This window comes from Elgaria multicarinata, chromosome 9 (assembly GCF_023053635.1).
Source record: "Elgaria multicarinata webbii isolate HBS135686 ecotype San Diego chromosome 9, rElgMul1.1.pri, whole genome shotgun sequence".
Classification (NCBI taxonomy): domain Eukaryota; kingdom Metazoa; phylum Chordata; class Lepidosauria; order Squamata; family Anguidae; genus Elgaria; species Elgaria multicarinata.
The window spans coordinates 46,159,183-46,176,158 of NC_086179.1; the positions used below are offsets into that span (position 1 = coordinate 46,159,183).

Consider the following 16,976-nt stretch of genomic DNA (forward strand, 5'->3'; position numbering starts at 1 on the left):
CTTGCAGAAGTCTCTCTGCATACCTAAGCCAAACTGAAATGCTGTGCCTACTGTCTTCTAGCACTTCCCTTTCTCAGCTCTCTTTAGACTATGAATCCTATTCTCATGTCCATTCTTGTTCTCTTCTTGTGGCTGTTTTTTTTCTTCCTTTAGCCTTCTATGCTCTTTTTCTCCCAGGTTCTTCCCTGCCTGTCTCCAGCTCTAACTGCTCCCGACAGTGTCCTGTCTGGTCTTGTAAACTCTGCTGGCCACAGCTTCTGGCCAATAACATGTGGCCACCTTGCAGAATCCCCTTCTTTTGTCTTTACTGAAGGACTAATAGAAGCTCTTTAGAGTCACTCCCATAAATCCCTCCACTTAATCTCTTCTAATGCCCTTGATAACCATTCAAACACCTGTCCTTTTACATGAAATTAATAAATTGTTTCTTCACACAGTTCCTCCAGACATGCCCTGTCCTGGATTGCCAGTGCTTGCTAACAATTGTAATAAAGTAATAGTGTGGAGAGAAAATGGAGAGGAGTTGGTAGTCTTGCATAATACTGGCCACTGTTAAGTCTGGACAAGATAGATAGATCCTTGGTCTGATCCATCATTGGCACTACTTATTCATTCTCATAACCACACAGCCCTATTTTAAACTATGACCCCATTCACAGGTAAAGGTGACAAATCCTGGGTTAACTGATTAACCCACAATTTGCTGGGGTTGCTGTTTTAAATAAGCAATATCCAATCAGTCCGATTTGAAGTTGCTTTGTGACGTGTGAACCTGGACACTATGGACTGTGTGTTGTTTACGTTATAATTAACGCATAGTGTTTGGGGTCACACGTGGATCAACCTCCTCTATCAGGCTGATCAGAATTGCATATTCAAAATGGGCATGCGTTGTGGCAAATTGTGGGTTAATTAACACACAATTTGCCACCGTTATGTGAGAATGGAGGCCACTGATGCTGCAATGTGTATACATGGTGTATACTAAAGAAATAAGATATGATATTGAATCAAAAATCTGTAGAAAACAGGTCTCCCAAATGAAGGGAGGAAGTTGTGAGATCTATGCACAATTAGAAAATGTGATTCATATTGGATTTGTTTATTTGTGTGTGTGTGGGGGGGGTGTAATGGAAAGGTTCTTATGCCATAAAAACTTCATATATTGACTATTATTTCCCCCTTCTCTTTGTTGTGTAGTCTGGAAGAAGTGGGAAAACTATTCCAGAATTAGAGAAAACAATTGGTTTGATGAAAAAGGTTGTAGAAAGAGTTCAGAGAGAAAATGAAGAGCTAAAAAAAGCACCTGGAGTAGTTTCTAATGAAAAAATGGTCAGCCTTGAACAAGAAAATGAGCTCTTAAAGGTAATGTATTCTCTTTTAAAAGCCATTTTGTTTAGTTTGTTAATATGAAAAGTAAATGTTCAAAGTGACTATTACTATTTCACATAATGCTTCTACCTTATGCAAGAAACCTATTAATTAGTGTAGAAATCAGTATAAAGCCTTTACTTCTGATTTTTACAAACATTACTATATATTAGTGAGTGAAATACAGCTCCATAAAAATTTGTCTGAGTGTTGCCATATATTTAAATGGGAACTGTGCCTTTCTTCCCTCCACCCAGATTTTAGCAATATCAATAATTTGAGAAATAACAAATGTTCCTTTTTATTATTTGTGAAATATTAAGTCCGAAATGGAAAAACTGAAACTGCAGCTTGGAGGTGAATTGAGTACACGTTATGAAATGAAGACTAAAGGCATAGAAAAAATAATTGCTGAAAATGAGAGAATACGGAAGGAAATGAAAAAGGTATGGCTGTAAAATAATATATTTTATGAAGGACATTATAATTTAGAAATTACTTATTATAATCTGTTTCTTCTAATAGCACAGAAAAGGTCACCTGTGGTTGGGGTATATCTAGCTTTTTTAAAAAATGTTTTTGCTAACACATAGTTTAACAAACTGAGAACGGGCACATTTCAGATATAATGCAGATCTCTGGTTTGAACAAGCCAGGAGGAGACGAAGGCTTGATGTTCATCGTCATAGTTTAGCAAGCTGGACATATTATGTGTGAACCAGATCAAAATATGCAACTTCTTTTTGTTGTTCAACAGGAAACAGAGAATGCAGAGAAGCTGCGAATTGCAAAGCATAATCTTGAGATAATAAATGAGAAATTGACTGCTGAACTGGAAGAGACAATAAAGAAGTTATGCTTAGCAGAAAGCAAAAATCCACAACTTGAGGGAGCTTACAGCAAGGGTTGGAAATCCATTGTCATAACAAGGTAGAACTGGATAACCATTTCCCCAAATATTTTCAAATGAACAAGAGGTTCATTTTCTGTTTAATCAATACTTCTGAATAAGTTATTCACTCCAGAAAAGTGTTATTAATAAAGGGCAATTTCCAAAACTGCCCACATGCTAACAGGACCTACCACTAGCGCAGTGGGAACCTAGTGATTTCTTAAACAATTGGAAATGAACAGAAAGGAGTTCCGCTGATCTCTCCCGTTCTGGAAATGAAAGTTTCCATTCGTTCCCAAGGTCACAGAGAGCACAACAGGACCAGTGGAGGCAGAATGGCAGTATTTAATACTTCCCAAAGAACTATTATATTGTGCACATCCAGTGTAAATGATCTTGTACAGATACTATTTATACAGAATAGTTGACTTAGGGAACTGTGCAAAATGTCCTTATTTGGGGCAGTAACTGAATGTCAGCCAGATTGCCATGCATACTATCACATTTAACAGAAATCAACTGACTTCAATGTTGCAGGCTTTCCATTTTTCTTTTGCAAACCTCTACTGATACGTTGTACGTCCATTACGAAAGAGTGCATACTTGGGATCACTTGACAGTGAAAGCGGCTAATCTCTGGTAAGTGATCCTCAGCATGCACTCGCTAAGGATGGAAGAAGTGGCTTGGCTGTAGCAAACCAGGGCTGGCTAGTCCAGCATTCTTTGCAAGGATCCCAGCAAGCAGCAGACACCAAATGGTCTACTGAAATTGGCCCACTGGTTGACTGCAGTTTACCTTCTTATCACCAACTTATCAAGTTTCTGCTCATCTACCTTGCTTGAACTTTGGGCAATAATATTGGAGCATGTCAAACGGAAACATTTGCTTCTATAGATGCTTCCTCAATTGGCAAAGCATAGAGCCAATTATATACTTATAAGACAGCTGCAAAACTACCCACCCCCCCAAATTGTTGCTAATCTGCCCCATTTGTGAATTATATCAGCCGGAATGTTCTGCATGTGTATTCATAGACAACATAATCTTCTCTTACTTTCAGGATGTATGAAAATAAGATGAAAGAAATGGAAGCTGACATTGCCCAAAAAAATCAAGCCATCAGTGACCTTAAACAACTACTACAGAAAGCCACAGAGTGTGAAGAAAAAAATATTGAAGACTCAAAAATGCCAGTAAGTTAAACTTACTGTGGATGTAATTTGCCACACATCTATCATTCGTATTTTATTGTCAGACCTTTAATGTACTATGTACCTTTGTTTCTCTCCAGTATACCAATGGAAAGCCATGTTGCCTTCCAATATAACATTGGAGGGCAGCGCAAAGATTGCTCAGAGAGCAGTCTTTACATTTTGGGATAGCACCATCTCCTGGTCTTCTGACTTTATCTTCCACAAACTTTAATGCTTTTTATAAAATTATTTTACTTATACTGTGTTTAGGTTTTCCTTCCACTAGTAAGGTTTGGGGGTTGTTGTTTTTAGGAAATTTTGAAGATTTCTTTTTTTGAGGTCTCCTGTCCTTACCCCCTCCACCCCGAATAGTACAGAACTGGCAGCTCACTTTGGTATTTGGTGCATCTTTCTTTACTACACCTGGCCTCCTGTCTAGCCAGTCTGACAAGAGTTGGAAAGTGGGTATTTCCATGTCAGATAACAGGCTCCTCTTCAAGAGGCTTGGGCTGCAACTAAAACAGTGGTTCTCAGTTTTTCACAACTATCTTTGCACTCTGTATGGCACAGAATGGTGAGAAAAAGAAGCAATGCAACCAAGGGGGATTAATTGTAGCACACAGTCAGGAGGCATATCTCCTCCGTTTTTAAAATTTAGGCCTGATCTACAGCAAGCAGGATATAGCACTATGAAAGCAGTATATGGTATGTATCAGTGGGTCCCAACAGTTGTCAATGTACTTCAATACTGCTATAAAGCAGGAGTGTGGCTCCTGTCTCTTATATATTGCTTTCATACCACTTTCATAGTGCTATATCCTTCTTGCTGTAGATATGGCATGAGAATGCTTTCCCACTGGAAAATTTCTAATATTAAAATGTAAGTATTTCTTTTTTCCCATGTAAAGATTGAGTTTCTTAAACACGTTCCTGAGGGTGCCAAAACAGAGCAAGGAATTGTCAGAGAACTTCAACTTCTCAGGTAAGGCACAGAAAAGCTTGTTTCCTCTGCAGAACAGAACTGGAAAAATATCAAATGCTACTTAGACTTCGGTGCCCTATTTTATACTCTTGTAGGTTAACCAATGATCGTCTGGAAAAGGAAAAAGCAGAACTAGTTCACCAGGTGGAGGCTTTTCGAAACCAAAGTGAAGTTAAGAAAGGAGATGGCTTTGCAACTGGTAATATTTTAAATACTTAATTACATTGTGGACATATCAGACTTTTCAAAGGCTTAGATCTAAAGCAGCATTAGCAGAACCCCACTCTTCACCACACCCCATGGCCCCCTGAAAAGCTCCTCCTGCGGGACAAAGGATCCTCCAGAACAATATAGGATGGAGAGAGGCATTCTCCTTGTATTAGTGGAAGTGTCTTCCATTCATGAAAGAGCAGGTTTGGATCTAAGCCCATGTCCTGTTTGAGTCATCTGTTTTTGGACAACAAAGTAAAATACAATAGGTTAAAATACGTAGTTAGGTTTTGTATAACTGTTCTACGAGATAGCCCACCTTTTGTCACAAAACAAACCAGCTAATGCACTTTGAAATAAATCTCATTTGTATGTTTGATAGCTTCATTTTGTTCTATTTGTATTGGTAGCTTTACATCCTTTAAGGGTAACTGCATTAGCCTTGAAATAACATTTATCAAAGAAAATGAGAAAAACAGTCCACTGGGAATGCACTGGTAGTTTTTATTCTTTCCTACTCTGAAGTTAGAAAAGAGGCTACTAATTAAAATTAATTACTTAAACATTTCTTCTAAAACTAGTACTCATTCAGAACCTATGAATATTTTCTAATTGTGAGAAATAAAGTAGGACAAGTAGTTTGGCATTCAAAACTAAGTCATTACAGAATTTGCCTCATGGTACAACAAAACTAGGGCTGTAACACATTCTGGTACTAATACATATTCACCCTGTTGCAAAAGGGCTGCATTTTTCTGGTGGAGCCTACCTAATTATACACATCCTCCTAAAGTACGTACAGATGTAATGCTCCTAATCCCAAGTGATTAAGAGAGCTATGCAGTTGTGTACTCCTCCCCCTCCCATGTGAAGGCTCCCCCTGCCGGCCATAACTACATTGATCTGTGTAACTGATTTTAGTAAATTATCTACTGTGTGTAGCAGTACTTACTGAATCCTATGACCTGGTTTGCACATAACTATAACCCAGAGTATGGATTGTTGTTTAATCATGGGTTGTTGTTGCATGTGAACCCTGCGCTATGGTTTAACTATGGATTGTTAACCATGAACAAACGAGGAAATGAAGCCATTGTTTGGGTTGTGAGCTCTGGGCAGTTCATGCTTAACAACACTTAGTTAAATCATAGTGCAGGGTTTGCAAATAACAGCAACTCATGGCTCAATGACAACCCTTACTCTGAGTTGTTGTACATTTGAACCAGGGCTATGCCTTTCTCATTTATAGCTTTGGATAAAAAGGGCTAGTGCATCACTGTTGTTGGTTTAGCTATTAAAATTATTTTAGTTAATCTCCATTTATATTAATATTTTTGTGTCTAAAACTTTCTATTTAAATACTTAGGGAAGGCTGGAAACTACAAACTACTGGCAGAAGTAACAGACCTCAAGACACAATTGAAAACCTCGGATTTAGAACAGCAACGGCTTCATGTTAGTATTGTGAATATTCTGATTATTTTTCACTTGTAAACATTCATATTAACTACTTCTGGATTTTGGAAGAGTTGCACGCTATACTTGAATATTGAAGCAGGGTACTTATGCTAGGTATTACACAACTAAGTGTTTTTTTTCTGTACTTCCAGGACAAGTGAATTTTCCTCATATTGGATTGTAGTTTTTCAAAAGCGAGATGGTAAACAATAGGCCTAAGCCAGATGCAACAGAGATTTAACTTCATTCTGTCAAAGTTACTGTGTACATGCTATTAAATCTTTAGTAAAACTGTCCAGAATACAAAGGTTTCGCTCCAGAGTCCTTCTGTTCAACACAGTAATGCACTACAGCAGCCTTCTCCAACCTAGTGCCCTCCAATTGTTTTGGGCAAACTCCCTGTCAGTCCCAACCGGCATGGTCAATGGTGAAGAGTGCTGAGAGTTGTAATTTAAAACCTCTGGAAGGCACCAGACTGGGGAAAGCTGCAGCAGATCTTTAATTTTCTAGATGTCGGCACTGATAAAGCTGGCTGAGTTCGGACAACGCGATAGTCAATGGTGGGGTAATAATCAACTCAACAGTTGATTATCTAGGGTGTAATCCCCACGCAACATGGTAATAATCAACTGTGGTGTGTATTAGTGTAAGTGTTAACTATTAGACCATACTGAGTTGACTCACTCATCCCCTGCCCTCTCCTCCCACTAGTATCCCATCACCCATTTGCTGCCAAAAAATCTATCCTGCCAGCTGGGCTACAATGACAGCTGCCACTTTGGCTGCTCTTGCCTTATGACTCAGTGGCTGAAGAAATAACCAACAATGCCTGCCACACAACACAATAACCAGTGATGGTTCTAATAGTCCACTCTGCACAGCATTTGTTCTTTGCGTGTGTGTTTTTGGCCAAATAACCGTTGGTTAAAAAACTCCAACTACACAACACGATAACCCACAGTAGGCTAAATAACCTACTGTTGACTATTTAGACCACAGTTGGTTATTGTGTTGTCTGAACCCAGTCACCGTGTTCAACTCACAGAGCATGAGACAGCTAAATTTAAAGATTTCTCTGTTGATTTAATTGGGAAAGAGTTACGTACACTATAATATTCCCAGTGAAATCAATGGGATTTCAAAGTACTTAACTCTAGATGGATTATGTTTATGACCTTCATTTTACATTAAAGCCTCAAAATGCAATCTATAAAGCTGTTTCTATTCTTCTTTAGGATGAAGTCAGAAAGCTGAAAAATGAACTGGATCACTTTGATCCATCCTTTTTTGAAGAAATTGAAGATCTAAAATACAACTACAATGAAGAAGTTAAAAAAAATATTATCTTGGAAGAAAAATTGAAAACACTTTCTGAACAATTCGGTGTTCAAGTAGATATTCCAGCCAGAGTATCTATTGATTAAGGTATATCATTTCTTGAATAAGCCTACAAAGTGCTGTTGATTTGGAGATAACAAAGTCTTGGCATGAAAAAGGAACAAAAATATGTTCATATCATGGGTAACACAAACTTTTTTCTATTTCCTCCAAAAGTGACAAGTGTGCAGCTTATTCCTGAGATGTAACTAATATACAACTCTTTTCTGTTCTTGACAAAGCAAATGTCTCCCTGGTTACTTGAGCCGCTACTAATTTTCATTTCTACAAGAATGGAAGTAAAAGTAAGGAATAAAGGGACAGCACTCCTGTAAAGTTCGTTCTCTCTCTCTCTCTCTCTCTCATATATTATGGTAATTTATTAAATGTCAATATTATATTTTTGTAGCTCCTCCATTGGTGTGTTTGCACAGAAGGAATACATTTAATGCAGTTTAGCAATTATTTATTTTTCTATATTTAATATCTGTAAATTGTGAACAAACAGCAATTTTACATTTACCCCGCCTTAAATATTTTAAAGCACAAATGGTAGCGAATTAATATGGGCTTTGTCTAATAAAAGTTCTACAAACATAATTTCAATTGTTTTGTATTATTTTGGTTTTCAAGAACACAACCAAATTTTAGTGACGTTGGGTGACATCTAATGCTATCAGTCCACCAGTGGAACAGATTCCCCTCTCCTACAATTTGTAGAGAAGGTTATAGCAGCGAGGAGAAGTTTGTTCACATGACAATGGAAGTACCCACAATCCCAAGGGAAGTGAAATTATCCAGTTATTTAAGCCAATATTACAGTCTTGTAGAATATACATTTCAAAAGAAATGCAGAATCCCATTACTCTAAACATTTTAAAACAAATGTAAAAACTGAGTGTATTCCCAGACTACATTTTGAATTCAGTACAAATAGCCATGTATAAATCATATGAATAACACTTTAGTTGTAAGATGTATGTATACACTGCTGCTCCACTTTTAAAATGCATGGAGTAAAAGAATTGGACTTCTCTAAAATTATAATTTCTATGTATTTTAAGGAAAGAGCAGTGTTTACAAACCTCTGCACTTCACAACTGATTTGCTATACATGTACTTTGTACTCCAGTATCTGTAACAGAATATAAAATATAGCACAAGAAGTTGTCCGGAGGCTATTCAGTTGACCCGAACAAATAGCCTTTTAACAGTTTTCTTCTGATTTCATTAACACAATCCTATCTATTGCTAATGAAGCAACCACACAGTAACTCCAACAGAAAAAAAAGTGGCACTCCCAGTCATAGCCCTCAATGCTTCAATAAAGTTATGTTTTACACTTAGCCTTTGGATATTGAAAAATATACATAAGTACTCAAATGTATAGATTTTCCTTTATGGCTCTTCTGCTACATAAACAGCAGCATTTGTTATGTATACATGTGGCTGCTAAGCCATGTATATACTAAATACTATTTACATTGCATTTCAACAAAAAATGAAATATTTAAACACTCTCACCTAAAAGGAATGAGCAGTTCCACAGATGACTCTTATCATTTTAAGAAATCTGATCATAGGTCACTTATATCTCTGAGACTATTGAATCTTTGTCCCTCCAACTTCAAAAAATAATTAAAAAGTGTCTTTGGTTCAAAATTATAGTCATATTTGGCCCCACTAAAGTTGACAACAACTGGTTGAGAAATCATATAAGGGTCTGCGATTGGCCAGGTCAAACCAAGATGATGCCGATGAAGCTATAAAGAAAAAGAAACAAAGTTAAAATTATAGACGTTATGTATCTGATCATAACCTGATTATAACCTGCACTGTCATATTCTGTTTGGGCAACAAACTCAATCCAATATAACAAAATGCTTACAGAACAAGATGTGTAGAACCAGCAAAGAAATGTAAGCAGATCCATATGATAGCTAACCTAATAAGCTAATGCAGCCTACCTCTACCTGGTGCCTTCAGGTGTTTGGGACTACAACTCCCATCATCCCTGACAATTGGTCATACTGGCTGGGGCTGAGCTGTTATCTTACACTGGGTGAAAATTCATTTTTTAAACAAAACAAATAACTGTCTTTTATAAACTGTTTGGCATACTAGAGCTACTGCACTTGTCAACCTTTGCACGTGAAAGTGAAAATGTTGGCTTCTTTCAGGAAAAGCCTCCAGGATTACCTTGATTAAATTTCCATCAGCGCAATGCCATACAATCCCTTCAATTTTTCCTTCTTTGCATCCATCAAGCCAAGCCAGTATGTCACTGTGATTCAGTGCAGGTGCATTTTTTATTTGAAATGTTCCATGTGGGACAAGAAGGTGTACAGGATGCTTCTTGCTTCCTAAACCTATCAAAATATTTAAAAAACATTTTCCCCATTTTATTACATAAACTCTCCACATTTCTTCCAAACCCACCTTTATTTCCTAACCCTCACCACTACTACCTTCTGAAGTCGCTGGCTTCTCCTTCTATTGGCCCTAGGCTTCCCATCCTAGGATTTTCCTCATATCTTTTGTCTAAAAAATCAGCAACTTGGACAAGGCAAGCAAATCTGCTTGCCTTGCCTCTCTGACATTGGTGCAGCTCAGCCAATCACTGTCCTAGGCTTCACCAAAATCCAAGTAGTGAACATGTCCACTAGCCTGCATCCTAATACATTAGTTTGTCAAAAGCTTTTGCTGTGTTTATTTCTAAAACATTACAATTATAACTACAGTACAGTAAATTTGTTATGCTGCCTCAAAGTAGTCTTCATATTAAGTTGCTGAATATAGGATATGCTTACCATATGGATTTGCATTAATATTTGTTCCAATAAGCTCCAGTGTTTGCTCTGAAAAATTGGATAAGGGAACTGGACTAATTTCCAGAAGACTAGGTTCTTCAGGGTGATGCTTGAGAACGAGAGCCAAATCAAATTCATAATCAACAACAGAAGTATGCCAACAATACTGTTTGCTGTTTTTCTCCACTGGCACCCAACCTATGAAAAAGAAACAATCCTGTCAGATTGGCTTTAAAACCACAGAAAAGTTAAAGTGATATAACTAATTTTACTTGCTTATTTTATTTAAAATATTTGTAGTCCACCACTCAGGGTAAAAACCCTCCCAAGGTGGCTTCCAGTATATAGAAATACAATATACAAACCAATAAATTTCAAGTCATACAGAAATTAACCCCAGCAATAACACAAACATAAAAACACTAAATCTCATCAAACATTTAGAGCTAAGAGCCACATTTTATATATGTATCTTCAGCAACCTGATAAGGAGAAAGCAATGGAAAACAAATGAGTATTAAGGGCCATTTGAAAGGCCAGCAATGATGGGGCCTGATTTATCTCAATTGGCAGAGTATCTGCAAATGTGGTTGGAGTGTTGAAAACCCCTCTTCCTCGTGCCCACCTGCCTAGTTGTTACTGCAGTTAGGCATATAAGTAGGGCTTTGGATGGTTGAGCAGTCATCACTAATCTGACAATGGGGATGCACAAGGCCCCGTGTTTGTTTTACTTGGGGTTGAAGGGTAGGGAAGAAACTAAACAGAAATTCTGATATAATGTTCCACTCTCATGTGATTCACCTCTCAAGCTTAGTGCCTTGATGATAGTGTGAAGATGAACAAAATAGATTGAAAAGTTCCCTGAACAAGAAATATGCTACAAATTGATTCACACATATAGGTACTTAATCAGATATCATGCCAACTTTATTTATTTACTTTATTTTAATGTAAATAAAAGTGTTCTGGGTGACTTGTCACTTGACAATTGCAACTGAACATGTAAATTGATTATATGCAGTCATCAAGTGCTGAAATGCCTTGGGGTACCCTAAATAACAGAAGAGAAGGCTTTTTGGTGTTATACGACTACTTTTGTACCTGGAATGTGCCCATTTTCGTCTGGAAAAGGCTTTCCATTGCAGTGCTTTATTTCCTTTGCTGGAATCCAGCACTCAGGAATAGGCTTGAAGTCTTCTTCAATATTCCAAGCAAATCCTGCAAACAAAAATGTGAAATAAACTTGTAAAGCTTGAAAGTTTGCCTATTGCCACAGCAATAGTTTGATCTACTCAAAATATATCACTTATGCTTAGGGGGGAAATAGTGTTTTATGGGCCAGATTCAGCCAACAGGTGCTGCTGCCTCATGGCCCAGCAATTTTTTCAAAACCCTTTCTTCCTTGTCTTCCCTCTTTCCCCTTCCTGAATCCATGGAGCTTACAGGCACGTCTTTGGCTTCATGCCCAACTATGTTGGATGTGACTCCACCACTTTGACATCCTCCCCTTTCCTATCATAAGAGTGCTGCTCCTTTCATGAGCAAGATGAAGTAGAAGCTCATTTTCATTCTCTAGCCCATCCATCATTTTCTCCACTGCATGAAACTCAGCAGATGGTTTAAAGCCCAGGTGGCTGAAACTCTCATAGAAGCATTCACTTTCATCCTTCTCATCTTCCTCCTAAAATTGTTAATATTCCAATCAATTTGAGTTTCAGGCAATGGCAAGATGGAGGGAATGCATGCAAAAGTTGGAGATGGTTGGGTGAAAAAAACAACTGCTTATGGGGTAGGGTCACTTGGTCCAACAGTGTTCACCACCTCCTCACTGTGATAAATCTCACACCTTACAGAAGCTTTTAATTACCAGAAAAATCACCACAAACCTTTTGAGTTGTCTACAGAGCAGAGATAACGTTTAAATCTTTTTTCAGCTTGCTTGTTGGGTTTTCTGTCCAATCGGGCCCAAAGGTATGGCTGCCCTATAGTTATGAATCCAGATTATAATAAATAACAGGTTTTGTTAATAAAGAACTACAATATAAATCCTTTCAAGAGCTACACTATATACTACTTTTAACCCCGAGAAGTATAAAATCAAGATGGGAACCCATCAAGCCAGCTTACGTTATTGGTGTTGTATTAGAGGCTGCTTACACTAGTGCTGCATCAATTGTGTACGCAGAGCAGCAGCATTAGATACTTTTCAGAATATTCATAATTATATAATGAAGTGTATACTTTCATATATTTAATAAATTTCTCAGTATCTATTTTTTAAAAGTTATACACATTTTGTAGAATAGTTTAAAAAAATGTAAGTACACTGTTGCAAAATTAAACGTGAATTCCAGTGGAAATTTTCCAGGTGCTTAAACCTTGCTTATTAAAATAAGACTTTTAAAACCTGATTCTATGCATATTAATCCCACTGACTTCAGTGGGATTTACTCTCAAGTAAATGTGTATAGAATTGCAGTGTATGGCTTTGGCTGTATTGTGTCCTTTTATTTTCAAGTAATCTTGAGTATTTAAGGACAATTATTGTTTATAAAGCTGGCAACATTTTATATACACATTCCCTTTTAGGATAAATAGATTTTCAAGATAGGCTACAAAAAATGCATTTCTCTTACATGAACATCTACCCACTCAGAGGAAACAAGCCTAAAGCATGTACCTTGTTGTGAACATCTCTGACTTGCCCACTATCCCCTCTGTTGTTGTTGAAATAATCAAGTAAATTCATTACAAATATTAGAACAAAAATAAAGGGGTGCTACACAAAGAAGTTCTTTTTCTTTTACCTACCTAATTAGAGAATGGAACATTGGCACAATAATATCTGGAAGATCCCACTGGCAGAAAAAATAACTAAGCAATTAAGAGCAGCAAGAGGAAATAAGTGCATTGAGAATTTTATACAAACATGGTTCTATTTACTGCATAAGCTGCTTTGAGATTTTCTTGGCCCAAATTCAACAATAATAACTTCTGGAATCAAGCTCTAGAATAGCAAAAGCAGGTATAGAACCAGAACAGCATGTAAGGGTTTCCGTGTATCCAATGTCCTTCTGACCTGCTGCTGATAGGACAGGAGGAACAGTGGATGCTATTTTTCCCTCTCTGTCCTGTGTGTTTTGCTTTTTTCTCTAGATGGGCTTTATGTAGGGCTCCCTGGCAGAACGGGCCTCACTTGGCACCCAAGAACCCAGGCCTTTGCACACAAACATCGCCTACAGGTTGGCAGTCACATCGTACTATCCATGTGAGAGAGGGCCACAGCCAGTCCCTTTTGCCAGGTGAGATGTGGCTTTCTGTTACTGAAAGAAAGCACAGAGCAAGAGAAGGAGGTAAGTAGGCCAGGTCCCAGTCCACAGCAATCAGTGTGGCTACCATGACATCAGGCTATTGAGGTCACTTGCATCCCCCTAGGTAAGTCAATGGGGAGGGCTCCTTAATTACCTCAGTTGCTGTTCTTCAAAGGGGCCTAGGACTGCCAAAGATAATGCCCTTATTTTGAATGATATTCTGTATGTTGCTACTATACCATAAGACTTCTTAATACAGCTCTTCCACATTACCTTTGTATGTCGTTATGTAACAACAAGTTCCATCCACTTTTTCAGTTGGGATTGCGTTGTATATATCCGCATCTAATGCCTTTTGATTAATTGTTTCAGTGGCCAACACTTTAAAAGGCTGAAGGGAGAAAAAGGTCATTATAAACTTTTGATTTTCTTCAAGATAAGACCTACCACATCAGGGAGATTTTTTAAAAAACAAAAAAACTAGCAATCTTTATTCTTAATAATACCGGAGTTATTTCATGACAGAGTATAGCTCTCAATATTTATTCAAAGAAGAAAAATAAAATACCCCATATATCTTGAGTTTTAAAAAGGGATTTTCAGAGGAAGTTAAAATGGGAATGCAATGTATTTATCCATTTTGAAGGATTCAAGCCTAGCACTACAGAATCTTAAAAGGTACTATATCCATGGCAACAAAGATTCCATGCATCATTTATCGAGGGAACAACAGTTGCTCTCAAGCTTCGGTTTGAAATTAGAAGCCACATCGCCAACAAAAAAATGGTAAGTAGTTATGTGTATTGCTCTAACATCATAGGGGTAATGTTGTTAAAGATTGTTACAATGTGAAAGCCATTGTCCAAATTTAAACCTTTTTGTTTATAGATGGGTATTAGAAGCAAGGTCTATTAAGCTTACTAATGATAGTCAATAACTACTTTTATTGATGCATATAGAAATTAAAAGTTATTGGGGAACTCTCCCAGTATTTCAAATGTATCCAACAGAAACCTCCCCTGCAAAGTATGCAGCTATCTCACAGAATACAAAATGTAAAAAGCAAACCATACACTAATGAAACAGCATGTTTAAAAAGCGAGAGAATACACATACTATGTTAAATGGGGTTTTGATGTTTTGAGCAAGGGCCAGTACCCCGAAATGGGAGATTCTACAGCCTAGCAAACCTATCTGTTATTTCTGTCCTAAAGCGGAGGGACGTGTAAATTGAGCAGAAACCCTAGTTCAGAATATTATCCCTACAAAACTAATTACACATCCCACCAAGGGACAGAAGACTGGTTGAAGTTTGTGAATAATCGTTTGCAGCGGAGGGAAGGAAAAACATACCCTGGCATTTCACACGTTAAGACATTCCTACTCGTAAAGGACTTGCGTCTTAGAAGCGCACACGCAATGAACATAGGTAGTTCGTCACGTGCGCCCACTTGGCTCCAAGATAGTTTGCGTACACGGCGATTTTTTTCCCCGAACGTGTGAAGAGACCCTACCCGTGAGTGGCCTCGGATAAAATCGTTCTCTCGCGCGCGGTGGATGCACGTGGGATGCAAAAACGAGGCGAGGCGACGGAATAAAGCACAGGTGACCATTCCTGCCTAACCGCTTTCTTCCAGCGAGTTGCAGCATGAAATTCCCCCCACAGCCTGGCGGTCCCAGGAAAGGCTGGCTCCCCTGAAAGCACCGTCCAGGGTCATCCTGAGCCCCGAAAGGCCCCGGCCTCCGCCTCCGCCGCCACTCTTTCTGGCAGGCCCGCGGCTCACCCCGTCGGCTGCAGGCAGCTCCAACCCCCAGTACCTGGCGCTCCCGCTTGGCTGAGGGCTCCTGCTTCACCTGAGTCACAAACAGGCAGGGCAACTTCTGCTGCACCGAGCCCAGGCGGCTCATGGCCCCGAGTCCCCCAGGCAGCGACCCCAAAGCAGACAGCGGCCAGCCTCGAACGTCGGTTAGCAGCAGCAGCAGCAGCCGCCGCTCCCAAGCGCAGAGGCTGCCTCCGCCGGCGGAGACAGAAGCAGCTGCAGCAGCAGCGGTAGGCCTGATTGAAAAGGCTGCTGGGAAATGTAGTTTGGGACTGTGAAGAGAAATAAGACAGAGAAGCCTGCCACACTTTGCAGGCATTAAGGGCGCAATCCAACGTATGTTTAGACAGCGGGGGAAGTCTGACAACTCCCAGCATTTGGGTGTGTCTAAACATATATAGAATTGCGCCCTTAAGCCTTTGAAAGTGTGCCAGGCGCCTCTCCTGCCCCGCACCCTCCTCTTTCTGCTTTATTTCTCTTCACAGTGCCGCGCTTGTTGAGGGAGACGCCGGGGGTTTCGTCTGTCTGGCAATGGCTCCTTCCAACCTCATGGTGCGGCTTGCGGTTAATTCAGGAACGAAAGGGCGCCGCTGTGCATGCACACGTGCGCACGGATTCCAGAGCAGCTTTCTCAACCCTCCTTCCCTCCCCTAAGCATCCGCCAGGCGGGCGATCTAGTTCAAATGCAGAACGGGAGATGGGAGGCTCTGCATAGGATACGCGTAAACCTCCGAGTTTGCTTCTAGTTATTTTAAAAGATGAGCCTGACCGATTAGTTGTTGCTTTCTTTTATATGTGTGAGGTTTGCAATAGAAATATGGAGGGAGCAATCCTGTAGGCCCTAGACAGGGTCTGCGGGTCGATAGGATGGTTCGGATTCTCCCTTGCGAAGTTGGCCGACCTTCGAAAAGGGAGTCAGAGATCTGCCCCCACTCCCCTCGCAGCCAGCGTAGAAAGAATTGCGCCAGCTGCTCTCCATGGTCAGAAAAGGGACTTCGGAAAGGAGGACACGAGGTGTTTCAGTGGGTAGGTAGGAAAGGAGATTGGAGAAGCATCCTGAGGTCTCTCTTAGCCTCCTTTCCTCTCCCTCAAAAGCACCCCAGTTAGATGGGCAAAAAAGCCTGTCTAGCAAATAATGCAGGGTGGGAGGACGAAGATCACCTCTAGCTCCTCCCACCCTGCATTTGATGATGGGAAGCCTCAGAGGTTAGGGGCTTATGATCATCAAGGGCAGGCACAATTGATAGGAAAATTAACTTCTGTATTTTGTTTTAAGCAATCGAAAGATGCTATACAGACTATTAAATAGTCTATAGCAGGCTCCAGAACATTAAGGGGATTTTGGCCACATTTTGTTTGGCTTACCTCTTGGCCTGGATGCTTAATACTGAATGATGATTTGCACGGAGTAGAGCCCTACGTTCTTCTTGAGTTAGAATTCCACGCCTCTTTGGCTCTATAGCATCTGCTCCCTGCTCAAAGATTTAATTTATTATTTATTTATTTGAAGCATTTTTATTGCGCAGCCTCACCATTTCTGGCATCGAGGCG

General features: G+C 39.4%; 2 protein-coding genes across 5 annotated transcripts in view; one reads left to right on the forward strand and one right to left on the reverse strand.

Moving 5' to 3' along the window:
- The window catches only part of CEP290 (centrosomal protein 290), a 63,988-nt gene extending 55,939 nt beyond the window's left edge, over nucleotides 1-8,049 (forward strand). The window contains exons 48-55 of the mRNA XM_063133814.1: nucleotides 1,201-1,365; nucleotides 1,695-1,817; nucleotides 2,129-2,301; nucleotides 3,325-3,457; nucleotides 4,366-4,439; nucleotides 4,535-4,638; nucleotides 6,016-6,104; nucleotides 7,343-8,049. Of these exons, the coding sequence (XP_062989884.1) occupies nucleotides 1,201-1,365; nucleotides 1,695-1,817; nucleotides 2,129-2,301; nucleotides 3,325-3,457; nucleotides 4,366-4,439; nucleotides 4,535-4,638; nucleotides 6,016-6,104; nucleotides 7,343-7,531 (1,050 nt within the window). The 3' untranslated portion in view covers nucleotides 7,532-8,049. The remainder of the gene's footprint in view (nucleotides 1-1,200; nucleotides 1,366-1,694; nucleotides 1,818-2,128; nucleotides 2,302-3,324; nucleotides 3,458-4,365; nucleotides 4,440-4,534; nucleotides 4,639-6,015; nucleotides 6,105-7,342) is intronic.
- On the reverse strand, nucleotides 170-15,587 carry RLIG1 (RNA 5'-phosphate and 3'-OH ligase 1). Of its 4 annotated transcripts, none has more exons than XR_010025817.1 (8): nucleotides 15,424-15,586; nucleotides 13,879-13,996; nucleotides 12,181-12,276; nucleotides 11,396-11,512; nucleotides 10,295-10,492; nucleotides 9,684-9,853; nucleotides 8,570-9,247; nucleotides 170-307 (listed from the first exon to the last, which is right to left on the reverse strand). XR_010025817.1 is itself a non-coding variant. In XM_063133819.1 (7 exons), exons 1-7 carry the CDS (start codon nucleotides 15,511-15,513, stop codon nucleotides 9,062-9,064), a joined length of 939 nt encoding a protein of 312 aa, XP_062989889.1. In that variant the 5' UTR covers nucleotides 15,514-15,587; the 3' UTR covers nucleotides 8,091-9,061. The 4 variants fall into 4 exon arrangements, 2 of the variants coding, with proteins under 2 accessions (XP_062989889.1, XP_062989888.1); XR_010025818.1 differs by lacking the exon at nucleotides 170-307 and adding an exon at nucleotides 4,680-4,886 and having other exon boundaries at nucleotides 9,009-9,247; nucleotides 15,424-15,587; XM_063133819.1 differs by lacking the exon at nucleotides 170-307 and having other exon boundaries at nucleotides 8,091-9,247; nucleotides 15,460-15,587.
- Nucleotides 15,588-16,976: the final 1,389 nt, after the last annotated feature.

Bases quoted from the DNA above. Each gene is read 5' to 3' on its own strand.
- RLIG1 (XM_063133818.1), bottom strand. From the start codon at position 15,513: ATGAGCCGCCTGGGCTCGGTGCAGCAGAAGTTGCCCTGCCTGTTTGTG. The intron at 13,997-15,423 runs GTACTGGGGGTT...TTCTCCCTTCAG, and splicing joins CAGCCAAGCGGGAGCGCCAG to CCTTTTAAAGTGTTGGCCAC. The intron at 9,854-10,294 runs GTAAGCATATCC...ATATTTTGATAG, and splicing joins TATTAATGCAAATCCATATG to GTTTAGGAAGCAAGAAGCAT.